The sequence below is a fragment of the Gobius niger genome, assembly GCF_951799975.1.
Source record: "Gobius niger genome assembly, chromosome: 11".
Classification (NCBI taxonomy): Eukaryota; Metazoa; Chordata; class Actinopteri; order Gobiiformes; family Gobiidae; genus Gobius; species Gobius niger.
Window position 1 is genome coordinate 19,859,008 of NC_136862.1, and position 13,633 is coordinate 19,872,640.

General features: G+C 39.4%; 1 protein-coding gene across 4 annotated transcripts in view; it reads right to left on the bottom strand.

Annotated features, from left to right (window-relative positions):
• Positions 1-13,633, bottom strand: part of LOC306970873 (rho guanine nucleotide exchange factor TIAM1-like) — a 62,083-nt gene that overhangs the window by 10,592 nt on the left and 37,858 nt on the right. For all 4 annotated transcript variants that reach the window (XM_079566923.1, XM_079566920.1, XM_079566922.1 and 1 more), the window contains exons 12-17: positions 12,125-12,295; positions 10,695-10,799; positions 9,827-9,908; positions 8,061-8,147; positions 5,601-5,813; positions 4,238-4,359 (exon numbers count right to left, since the gene is read on the bottom strand). In XM_079566923.1, the coding sequence (XP_079423049.1) occupies positions 4,238-4,359; positions 5,601-5,813; positions 8,061-8,147; positions 9,827-9,908; positions 10,695-10,799; positions 12,125-12,295 (780 nt within the window). The remainder of the gene's footprint in view (positions 1-4,237; positions 4,360-5,600; positions 5,814-8,060; positions 8,148-9,826; positions 9,909-10,694; positions 10,800-12,124; positions 12,296-13,633) is intronic.

Genomic DNA, 13,633 nt, shown 5'->3' on the forward strand with positions numbered 1-13,633 from the left:
TACGAACTACAAATACATATCATTCCATAGTGTATCTAACCCATAGGCACAAGTTATTACACATTGTTACAGAGCACATTACATTGTACTAAATTTAGTTAGGTACATTGTATCAAGGGTAGTGTAAAATACAGTGTTACAAAAGATAAAATACTGAAATAATGAAAATAGATGAAATATGTTTTTAGGTTGTATGCTAATATGTTTAGTATACTTTCCAGTGTATCAGACCTTGTTGGCTTTAGACATAAGGAGAGCGCTCCCTCTAGTGGTGGACACTGCAAACTGACAGCATGCAATTCTAAGGCGCAATACAAAAATCTTTTTTTTAATTATTATTCAATAGATTAGCCTATTATGCACTTTGATTGTTAAAGAAGAAAATGATAATCGATGGCTAAAATATTGTGATATTTTGACAAGACACTGTTCCGGTTCGCTCCATTAAATTTATACAAAAAAAAATTAAAATTGTTTTCCTCCAATTGTTGCATTACCTTTTATCGTGACTAAACATCTCAACAACTTGATTTGGAATCCTATACGGCAATCTCAATCCAAGCAAAAAGTAATATTTTTTTTGCCCATAACTGACCAAATCACACATTCGATACAGTGTTTCTATTGTAAATGGAAACTAAAATTGTCTCCAGTTGTCACTTTGTTATCCAGAGCAATGATTGTGTTATTCTCTGCTCGGTTTATCATTGTAAAGAGGTGGGCCTATGCTTTGTCTAATGAACCTTCCCATTTCCCGAGGCGAGCCAGACATCCATTTATCTCCTCTAAATGATGCGGATCGCTGTGGAGAATGGAGTAATTAGAATGTGCAGATAATTAAAACTGTCCCACTTTGAGTGTTTTCCCTCAATCTCGACAGCATGTGACCGCGGGCGTGTGCGCGAAAAATGAGGTAAGAGGCAAGTCCAGACTCCCCCAAACTGCGAACAGACGAGACAATGGGGTGTTACAGAGAGGCAGCGCAACGTGAAATTTTGAGGCAAAGGGGCTCTGAGGGAATATGAGGAAAAACTTGAAAACAATAGAAGCGCTTCAGGCTCGGGTCATGGTTTACTGGAGGATGGAGAGTCAGACGGGCTGCGCTGTTTGCAGAGACAATGATGCTCGTATGTCATTCATGGAAAAGACAACAGGGGGCTGACGAGAAGGGTAAAGAAAGGACAAGGAAATTAATGTGTGAGAAACCCCCAGAAATACAAACCCACTCATCAACAGAGAAGCATATTCAGATAGGAATTATATACATTATTAAGTCCAAAGAACACAATTTCTATTCATTTTTACCAAAAAGCACAATGTTTTGAAGAGGACAAAACAATTGAGCTCCATAGATTATGCACATTTAGGGGGTCATTTATCAAGACAGGTGCTAAATAGCGAGTGCAGGCTGAGGAAAAAATATGTTCTGTGGGAATGTTGCACCTAATTTACCATCTGAAATATCTTAGATCACAGTATTACGGCCCCAAACCTCTTAGTTTTTTTTTAGACCCTTCATTAGGTATCAACCAATAAAGCAAAGACTGAAACACGATTTAGTCCATTCTCACTCATTTAAACTCTAGTTACCTTTTGCTTAGCCAAGAAAGAACACTGAGGGAGGCGCTACAGTCGAGGAATCCTGTCATTAACCTGACAGTCATGTTTTTGTGGTTAGGGAAACTCCATCGGGAAATGCCTACAGTGCAAAACTTTTCGTTAGGTAAGAGGGCTAACCTTGGGTAACCATGGAGTAACTGTGCAATGAAAGAGTGACTATTAAAGGAGCAGGCCACTGTTTTTTCCATACTGAGCTATGTTCTTACCTGAGCTTAGACGAGTTGATGCGTAACTGTCTGGTCTTTACGGGTGTGTTCAGTCACGCAAAAAGACCAGCATTTAGTTAGCAGTTAGCATTTAGCCTCTCCTCCTCTCCTCTATGGACCCAAACGAGTAAGAAGCGACCAAGCTCTTCCACGTCTCCCCTATTTAAATACGGTTACAATACGGTTACTGCCTAGAAAATCGACAAGTTTAATTGTGTTACTATACTTGGATCGTGTATCTACTCACGCAACCATATTTAAATAAGGAAAACGTGGAAGAGCTTTGTCGCTTCTAACTTCACCCCCGTTTGGCCCCATAGAGGAGAAGAGGAGAGGCTAAATGCTAACAACATCTTTGGTTTTTTTGCGTGACTGAGTGCACACAAGAAGACCAGAAGGTACGCATCAACTTGTCTAAGCTCAGGTAAGAACACATCTCGGTATGTAAAAACGGTGGCCTGTTTCTTTAACTGGCAGTATGGTGACAGGATTGTTAGCCCCAGCGACATTGAGGGATAGGTCAACTTTCCCTGTGGGGCAAACCTACCAAAACCTAAAACTACAAAACATTATTTTCTCTACAGTTTCACTTCCATTGAATGTTGTATTAATATTTTCCAATTCTAGACTTTCTTCAAGTTTGACAAAAATACATCAGAGTCCCCTGTATTCAATAGGACTGTGTCTAGACATAATTTGACCTAATTCATTAGCCTTGCCTCGAGACTGAAGCTCACTGACACAAACGCACAGACAAGACAGTGGCACTAGCTCTTCCCTTTCCTCATTTTTAGCCGTGGATATCGACAGGAACAACAATAATTGTTTCCGGTCGTTACTAGTCGTCAGCCTTGGGTGCGGTAATGGATTTGACAGGCGTAACCAAGGGAAACGGGATGACACTGCCATCACACGCCTGACCCTGATCAGAGCAGACACGGGCGAAATTACAGAGTGACGCTGTTTGGGATGCTCTTTGCAACACCTGCCTGTCTTCAGTCTCTCACCTCACACAGACACCTGTTTATGGACCACAGGACAAGAACAATACACTGAAAACACCATATGTTGGCAATATATCCAAACGCACCAGAAAATAAAAAGGGAAAGAGCTTAAAGGGTAATGAAAATATTTGTTATTAAGTTTGTCATCTCATGCGTAGATTGTTATTGCTGATAATGAGTTTAACAGTTATATAATATTATCAGCATTGTCGTGTAATGAGCAGCTAATCATGGCCATTTGTTTCCCTTTAAGTATGACATATCAAAGCAGAATAAGTGAAATGTATCTCGCAGCTCAAGCATATGACAAACAACCCTTGTCATTGCACTGAAACACTATCATGCAAATTATCAGCAACTTCAAACGGCACATATGAAGAGGCCATGAACTCTGGAAATGCAACACCAGGCGTACTGCTTTTGGGCCGCGGAGTAATTATTTATGGTGGGTCCAATCTTTACAGAGCTTGATAGATAATCCCCTGGTATCCTGGAGCTCTCCTCTTCAATAGACTTGCTGTATCAATGCATATGTTATATATACACATTGATACAGCAGGGTGACTTGTGTCATGTGAAAAGCGCTATAGAGTTTGGGATGGAATGTTAGAAATTCACTGTTACCATGGAAATCCACCATGATTGTGGGAACTACTAGAAACATTTTCCATAGACTAACATTAGAAAAGTGCAGAAAAACACCTCTGTCAGCTGCTGAGTCACTACTGCGAAATACATAAAACAGTCTCCAAATGTCTTGATGTAAACAATAACAGTATTTCACCTTTTAAAATCCTCATTAGTTTATCATGAAAAAGCCCGCTGCAAATCCCATGATGCTAAGGGATATGACACACCAATCCTCAACTTAGATTCAATTCCATGTGGATGAGCCCAATAATTACAAAGATACTAAAGAGGTGGCGATAAAACCATGACTTTGCTTTCTGCCATGATATTACAATGTTGCTTAAAGAGTTGTGTTTTCAGTCATAATCTTCAGTAGACTTTTATTATTATCTGTTTTATGCTTTGCTCCTCCATTTATCCCCAAGCTCCTCAGAAAACCAAAACCAGGAATCTCTTTGCCAACCTCCCGCCCCAGCTCCGGATCCACAGCACAGCTCTACTCTCCTCCACAGAGCAGTGAGAGGCTAAAACATCCACCAGAGCTTTGCTTCTGCAAAACCACACGTGGTAGCAGCTTCTGATAATAGCGCTAATGTCCAACAGTAAAATACAACTTTGTTTTAATGAGGAGCGAAGGAAGAAGGAGGGCCTTAAAGGCATGTCATGTTTGCGTGGTCCAAGTATTTGTCTATCAGTTAATTGCTTTGCAGTGTATTGCTCCTATATCTACATATCATGTATACTGTATGTGTTTTAAGACTAGCAGGTATTCTTACCCTCGGTCCCATTGTTACTGAGGCCGGATCATCCGGATCTGAAGGGCTCTGGAGTTGAGTTGACTCCAAAGTTTCATTTAGGCTTTCCACTGTCAGTCCTGAGACTTCATCCAGGATGTCCTCTGCAGAAAGAAACACGTCTTCAGCATTCATACAAAAATGTACATATTTTAGGTTTCCACAAGTTTAATTTGAAATGTGTCATTATTCACTGAAACAACTGAAGAGTGTTGTGAAAAGTACAACCAGTCTACAATAAAGCTGATACACCTTTAATATTATAATATAATCATAATCATACATTTTGATCTAAATTGTGATCAAAATACCAAACAATTATAAGTGTGTCTTGACTCCTCAGGAATGTATCAGCAAAAACCAATAGAATACAATTTAATAATTGATTTGCATATATTTCATCTTGAGGAACAGTGTTTACAAAATGTCCTCTACTTTGAAGGCCTGTGATTCACCCTTCGGCCTGATACAGTCTAACCTCTCTGAGAGGAAATGACCCATACATATGGTGCTCTCTGGTGCAATGACAGCTCCACACAGCTGAAGGATCCATATTAATATTCACACAGCACTGACTCCTTGTATAAACAACAGCCTGTCAGCCCATGCAACGCGAGCCCCCAATTTACCAGGAATACAAATGGTGCCCTTGTACAGATGAAGAGACGAGGTCAATGGAAAGCCAGCAGCATAAGACAATGAGTATGTGCATACTGTAATTACCTATTCTCCTTGGCCTGTAACTTTTGGAACTCATGTTAAAGCAAAAAAAATAATACATGTGACACACTTGAAAGACTGAGATTGAGAGACAACCTTGAGGAAGGTTACTCTGTGATTTTGTGCTTCAATAAAGGAGTAACACATCTTGAGTAGGATAAGTAATGCGCCAACATCAAGGTTCTTTATGATCTTGATCTTTTGACAACTACAGTAAAAGGCAAGTCCCCATCGACTGTCTACCTGACGATTTAACTAAGCATTTAAAATTTCGGTTTTCACTCGGGCTCGCATAACTCTAAATGATTATTTCTACAGTCAGTTCAGTTTCAAGTCTTTTTTTCCTTAGTTTTAAGAACAAAAATGATAAAACCTTTATTTTTCATTAGATTGTCGTAAAAAACTAAGTATAATCTAAATAAACTAAGTACAGAGATAACACTATCGGACAATACTGGGTCAGGAATGTCCTGTTACTTTGTTTCTCGGCTGCCACAAAGCGACAGGATAGATCCTGCTTTAGAAAACAAAAAAGACTCTTGTAAAAAGACTTTTGTACGATTATTGTAATACAGTACAATCCATTGTTGTGTCTGAAAGTTTGCGCACGTCAGGCGGGACCTACCTTGACTTTGGGAGAAGATATCTGTGGATACGTCATGCTCCCCGTAGGTGCGCCGTGGTGGGACCGAGCAGACGGTCCGTGAGTCCAGCTGAGGCAGGATGCTGAGTGTCAGGGTCACTGCTTGGTTCACAAACGCACCCCTCATGTCCTCCATTTCCAGAGCACACGCTGATTTACCATTCAGGAACAGGATCTCATCTCCCGCTCGAATCCCTAACAAAAGGATTACATCGTAAAGCAACATGTAGTGCTACGTCTATCACAGTAAAATAAGTTGGGATATATTACATGCACTGACGCAATTTGTGGATGGAGGCAAACAGAAGCAATGTTTGTCTGTTTGTACATCACACTGTCTGCAGTAATGACTGTCTGCACACTGACCACCTGTTCCTTGTTGCACTAATTGAGAATTACCACAAGATCAGCTGACCAATTAGCCGCTAAACCTAGCCAATAAAGCTAACTGGTCATGACAGCTACTTTAGATATCTAGACAGACCGTTCATTAGCTTCTAATGCAAAACCAAGACAAATGATCTGAAGTCGTGTTACCCTGAGGCAAAGTCTTTGGCCCGCCATGCTTCCTTAACATCTTTTTTATTCTCTGTTGGCTAGTATGATGCATAACACGGCTATAAACAGACATGTACACAGTTTCATGCATGGGCACCAACACTAGCCGCACATCAAGCCTAGAGTAATGACCTAGTTGTCTTGGATGTGAAATGTCAGCCTTTATTGCAGTAAAGATAACCCCCGTGGACATTTACTGCAGTGTGTAGAAGCTCTCCGTATAGTGTGTCTATGTGAGAGCTTGAACAGTGGATGAAAAAAAAGAGAGAGATTGTTAAAGAGCCTTTGGGCCTCTTTGTCCAGCACTGGCCTGGTTTCTTGCTTCAACCTTTAACATTAATTCCTTTTCATTTGCTTTGGCTCATTTCACACACCGTTTCGGCATGATATCTACTATATCTATAGTTTTGTCTTTGGTGATTCAGCTAAACATTAAAAATATTATTAGGGATTCATATAAAGTCTAATAAATGTATGCAGCTGGAGCCGTAAGCCCAAAGTGGACGGACACATCACATTCAATATGGGCAACCCCTTAACCCCCACCTTAAACTCCAGTTTGGTATTACCCAAATCTAAAAGCAAAAAAGAGGCAAAAGAACGACAAAAACGACCTGGATAATAATAACACAATGAAAAAGGCAACAAAAACACAATCAAAGAGTGGTGAAAAAGAAACAAAACAGTGACAAAAATTAGATGGAAAAGGTCACAAAAGAACAACAAAGAAGCAATTAAAAAACACTTCCAATATGTGATAAACCCACGGTAAAGGAGCGACAGAAACGTGATGGAAGAGCAACAATAAGACAACAAAAAACGTGACAAGAACATGACAAAAGAGTGATGAAAATGCAAGAAAAACACGACAAAAGCGCTTAAAAAAAATACGTCAAGAAAGCCATGAGAGAGCGTCAAAAAGGTGACAAAAATGGATGAAAAGCGACCAAAACATGACAAAAAACCCTACGAAAACAGGACAGAAATGCTTAAAAAATGCGACAAAAAAGCGGCGACAACAATCAGTTTTGTAGGTCTTAGCTTTCAATTGAAGGGTTACACTGGCCTATAGGCTGTAAGCTCCAGTCCATAAGCTTTTAGATTTGGGTAAGGCACGAACTGGAGAAAATGTCGCCCCATCTATATGTGGATGCCTAAAGGTATTCAAATATTCTACCTTGTGACAATGCATTTCACCCTCTGCCAACTTAGATTCAGATTCAATAATATTTTAATATGCTTAAGCTAATCATACATTTATTTAAAAAATGCTGCTCTTTAGTTGAAACATCTGGCAGTGGGACACCCTGCTCAACATGCATCTTTTACATTGCAAATGGGCCCCTATCTCACACTTCAATAACCTTGCCTTGACCCCGGGGCGTGTTATTTTCTCTACATTAGCGGAGTATCTGCACCCATCCATTTCTGAAACCTATTAGGTCTGTTCCGTACTGAAAGCGGAGAAACCCACTGACACAGCTGTAGTTGACAGGTCAGCAAAAAAAAAAAAATGCTTTCATTCCTTTTCAAAAAGCTGAGAATAAAAGGTCACTTTGTTATTAAAAAAAACTGTATCCACTATTGGTTGTGTTTATAATTGATATGAACATTTTATACATTAAGCAGAATATATAATTATTGTGTTATCAAACTAATTAATCCTACATGCTCAAAACCTGTATTCCTATTAGAAGTGTATTCACATTCACCTAAAAACATAAATCGATATGCAGTCCCGTAGTCAACACACACAAAGCATAAAATACAACTGGTAAAAGATGGTGAAAAGAAATGTGAGATTATATACTGTGATAATACTCAAGGTAATAGAAATGTAAATAATAACTTAAATACTGTAAATATAAGCTGCAGTGTGAGTACCTTTAGCAGCTGCCAGTCTGTCAGATTTGACTTCAGTGATGTGCAGCTGCTGTGTCCCGTCCTCATCAATCACTGCCACTGAAAAACCTACAAACGCAAATTATAAAAGACAATATTACATTATATGACCCCAATGTATCAGTGCAGGCACAATTACATCCACCCAAAAATGACCATCTTCATTCATTCTAATGTAGCATGACAGGCTAAAATCCAATTTCAAATCAATTGGATTTGGTAATTAGGAGTCTGGCCGGGACAGATCCATCTATGTCAAGAGGGCTTACAAAACTATGAATTAGAATAAGGTTAGAAAGATTAAATTCTTCTCAGTTATATGTATTGGGATATAGTAATAAAAGGGGCATGGGTGAAAGATTTCCATTTGGGCTGTTTAAAATACATTTGTACTGTATGTTATGTTTTATAACATGTAAAAGTAATTCAGCAATCTATTTCTTTTAAAACAACTAAAGTGTTGAAATGGAATCATTTTGTACTTAAAAAAACACAAAAGAGCACCTCCTCATGACATCAGCGAGTGGGGGCGAGCATTTTGAGCCTTCAAAAAGGAATAAGTTTAACCTCTTAATCCCCTCCTGAGCTGAGCACATTTTTTTCAGTTTGGCTTTACCCAAATCTAGAAGCGTAAAAAACAAAAAAGAACAAAAACGTGACTGAAAAAAACACAAAAAAGAGACAAAAAAAGACAAAAACATGACAAAACGCTTCAAACATGTGACAAAAACGCAGCAACAACGTGACGAAAAAATTATGATCACTTTTGTAGGTTTTAGCCTTCAAATGAGGCATTACACTGTTGCTCTCCAGTCGAGAAGCTTTTAGATTTGAGTAAAGCCGAACTGGAGAAAATGTGGTTAAAGGGTTAAAGGAATATTTCAGGATTTTTGATATAGGGCCTCATTTCCTAGTTATCCAGAGTGTTGTTGATTTTTATATATATATATATATATATATATATATATATATATATATATATATTATATAATATATAATATATATATTTCTTAATTCATGCAGTCCTTATATTTGAAGTGTTTAGCGGTGCTAGGCTAGTGCATGTCAATGGTAACTAGTAGCTTGCATTAAAAACAGTCTGACCCAAGCACAGTGCACCTGAGGCAAATCACTTATAACACCAGACTACCGATATTAATGTCTGTGTTGACTGAATATTTTTTTTAATATAACCATTTTGCATTTAAAAGAGCTTATATTTAAGCAGCATCAGCTTCCTGGTTGTAAGCTACGCAGCGGTGGAGTGATCTGCTAGGTTGCCGGATCTACAGTAGTTTGTTTACCTGTGATCGGCATCACTACACGTGGAATTTACAAAGGTGCTTTTTTACAAATCAGATATGGCAACGTTTGGAGGATTACCCCATGATTTTGAAGAGGTTTTGCAGGCTACTAGTTACCATAGACATGCACTAGCCTAGCACTAGCCTAGCACCAAACTCTACAAATATGGATGCATTAAAAAAAAAAAAAAAAATCTCCAAAAATCAACAACACTCTGGATAACTAGGAACAAACACAGCTGAAGGTCTTTGATGATTCTGATGACCATATCAATATTAGGGAGAGCCATGGGAGCACACATAATTGGAGAGCTGACATGGTATCATAAAATCAATACAATAGCTTGTTCTTTCTTTTTATGTGCTGATGAAAAAAGCATGTTCATTTTACAGCTTTCTATTATATTGAAACCAAATGCAGTGCTACGTCATCCACAAGCTTACCGTATCCAGAAGTACAGGACTCGTATTTGTCAAAGCGGACCACCTTTGTCGCCTTTGGGCTGATCTCGACCTCTTTGTAGAGCTACAAAACGAGCAAAATAAAAAAAAGGGATTTTTAAAGGACAGTAAACACGAAGAAATAGATCACGTGACATTGTTTTGTAAAAAAGTCAAGGTCATTGCTCTGACAAAGAACATTGGCGAGATTCATGTTTTATTCAGGCTTCTTAATAAAGCAATTGTAACGTGAAGGTCGTGAGGTTAAGACGCCGGGTGAAGAGAGTGGGGGATCAGAGGGAGGCAACGGGCAGGGGCATAGACACAGCTGTGTGTATGAAGCAACAGAAGTCTTTGGCGCATAATTTCACTTTCGGTAAAGATATAATGAAGTGCTATCATGGGCTAAAGATGCCGTGGGTCGGATGATCAAAGGGGAAAGATAAAAGAAGGGGATTAGAACGATGAACGTGGTTAGAGAGAGGGTCGAGTGCGTCACCAACACAGCTCAGTTGCAAAGAGTGCTAGTTTAGCTATTCTAGATGGGCTGTTTTAGTCTTAGTAAATGAAATAACCACATGTAATAAACACAATTGCCGAAAGTAGGGTTGACGTATGGTTTTGCATTATTTATAAGTAACACTGTGCTCGATTGTGGTCTATGCATCCAGGGAATTGCACACAAAATCATAAAACATGCACAAGCCAGCCTCAGAAATTAATTAATAATCAGGTGATGACCCCAAAATGCAAATAAAAAAAGAGAGCCAAACAGTGATGGGTAAACAAACTCGACAAAGGCTGAACTTTTGTAATACGGTGACGTGTACATATATAAGGAGCATTATTTGAACGCACGCTGCTTACTTACCACATCAGAAATTTCCTCTTCAAGTTTTGGTACATAGATCAACATCTGGTTGTCAACCCAAACTTTGAGGCGGAGGTAGTGACTAGAGGTTTCGAGCTTGTGTGTCTGAAAAGTAAAAATACAATGATAAAATAACACACAATCATTAAAGGCACACTGCGTAACATTTTGGACTATATGTTGCCATCAGTACAAAACATGCTCCTTTTGACCAGCTCGACACAGAAAATGCTATTACTGCAGTGGCTAATCAAAGAATGGATCTGGATGAACCTAACCTGCTTGAATCTCAAATCATCTCCATGGAGACGAGCTGGAGACGCACCCACTCCCGATAAAGCTACAGTCATGCCTTAGGAGAGCTGAGCCGCTCACAGCAAAACCATATGTTTGTTTGTATATTTATGAGGTATTTTTCAATGACGAAAACGTCCGTCATAAAATAAATGCTTGTATTTCAACTTGATCTATTGGGTATAATTCTATGCAGTGTGGCTTTAAAAAACATTTCACTACCTATTTCTTGAAAACACAATGAAGATTATATCTAAGAACATATTTATTTAAATCCCTTATACTGTACACAAAGGCCAAAAGTGGGCCTGAGTTCTATTGTTGTTATATGGATGCTCCCTCTTCCTGTGTCACTTTTGTATCAGATTCATATTCTTGCTATACTTCACTAGTGTAAAACTATGATTAACACATACCCCTGATCTTATCATCCAATCAATCCAACTAAGTAGCAATTACAAAAACATGAAAGCCTGTCAAATGCATTTTAAAGTCACTGTAAGATTGCTCGTATTAATAGCCTTTGCCGTGACTAAAGATGGTATTTCTTTACTGAATGTCAACATCCCCCGGTGAAAGGACAGTCATACTATAGGGCCATGGATGTACCCTATGTATTATTGAATTTCAAGGATGAAACATGCACGATGTGAATTAAACGCTCCAGTTCTTGTGACATCTTTCTGCCATATGCACAGTGCACAGCGCCCACAGACACATCAATCAATCGTTCTATATATACGTATATATATTCACTGTATATGTGGGTCTGGACAAACCCTTAAGTGGGAGGATAGTGTCATTGCCAATGTCACGTCTATAGGCATCATATTACTGAAGAGGCACTGAGACAGATACAAAGAGAAAACTTAGATGGCTAGATGTGGGTCACAGGAGACTGGGTTTTTCTCTGTAAGTATCCTGCAGCCCTATTTTGCAGAAATGCTCAACATGGTCCTTATAATGGTCTTGGCCTATAATTAGTGGTTTCTGTTTCAATGTAATTCGATGACAAATGACATTATATTTCCTGCTTTACTGTGAGTTTTCTTCCATTCTGTGCTATAATGTTTTTTTACAATTTACACCTCCATATTCCAATTTACAGTAATGGTTAAGAATGTAAAAGTGCACACCTTGCAGACTGAGCTGAGAACCTCCAGTGCTGTCTCTCCGGGCCGGATGACTGCCAGAACGGGCTGATCGTTGGGTAAACACACCCACGACGGAGCCAGATAGTCGGGCACCCACATGTCGGTGTCCACGTTCTGCTGCGGAAGACTCTGCACCGAACCCTCTCTTTCCTTCTGAAAAATACAGCACAGACAAAGACTCTTTAACTGATGTTTCATATTAGGCATAACAAAGGACTGCGTGACGTGTGCCTTTCAGTTCGTATCAACGTTTTAGACAGGGAAAAGATGCTGCATTGCATTAGTGACAATAATATTCTTCTAATACATCATAATTTTGCTTTTAGACACCAGATAGGCTCAAATTGATTGGAGTGATGTGCTGGTGAGTGCTGGTGGTCTGGAGATCTTATAACACAATCTAATTCATTAGTGGAGCTGATAAGAGCCCCCCCTTTGTACGTCTGTTTTGTATGTGTGCGCTCTGGCCCCTACATGGTGCAGCCTCCATCTTGTCACTTTGACCTCTGGCAATCTGGCAGCCATGACAGCATTCCTCCTCTCCATCCCTAACCCCTTTATTCGACCCAACACTGTCCGTTAGCGAAATCTAATCTCCTGCTATCACCTTACAGCAGCACCCACAAATCCCGCCTTTTGTCCATTTTGTCCCCTGACTACGGAGTATTGCCATAAAGCTGGCTCCCTTTGATTTAAAACAGCTAACCACTAGCAATGTAGCATGTGATTTTGAAGAAAGTTATTGTAGAGGTGCAGCCAGGTCATACAAATAAAGATATAAGACAAATAGAGTCAAAACAGAATGACATGAATTACAATTACTAGAATTACTACTATACTTTATCCGTATTCAAATCAAATGTATTTATACATCACATTTCAAAACAACTGTTGTTGAGCAAAGTGCTTCACAAAAAGGTCGACAGTGCAAAAATAAAACACCATACACAATATACAAGCAGTAAAGCACAAACAGCTCGGATTTTATACTACACTGTCGTTAAGGCCCTTATATTTCACACTATTGCCCTAAAGTTTATTTGCCAACAAACGAATTACACTCAATTAACATCTCATTTCCCATCTTTTTCTTTTATTTCACTGATGCTCACCCCTTCCTCCCTCTATTACCACAATGCAATATGCGCACCGTAAGCAATGGGGTCTATGTCAAAGAACATGATGGCGTTGAGTGTTGGCCATAGACATTTCCATTCACGCAAATAATCAAAACAAACACGGTTCAAGACTGCAGACAAAATCGGGGTATGGCAAGACAGACACCCCCTCCAGCTAACCAAGCTCCCCGGCCCGGCTCTGCACCATCTGGCTCCCCTCCTGGCCCATCTACGGTACCCCCGCTGTGGGGCGCGAGTCCAAGGCAACACATTTTTCTTCCTATTCCCCAGAACAAACACTGGCGCGGCACATGAACAATTAGAGAGGGGGAAACGAGACACTGTTTACAATGTAGCGTCGACTCTGATATTC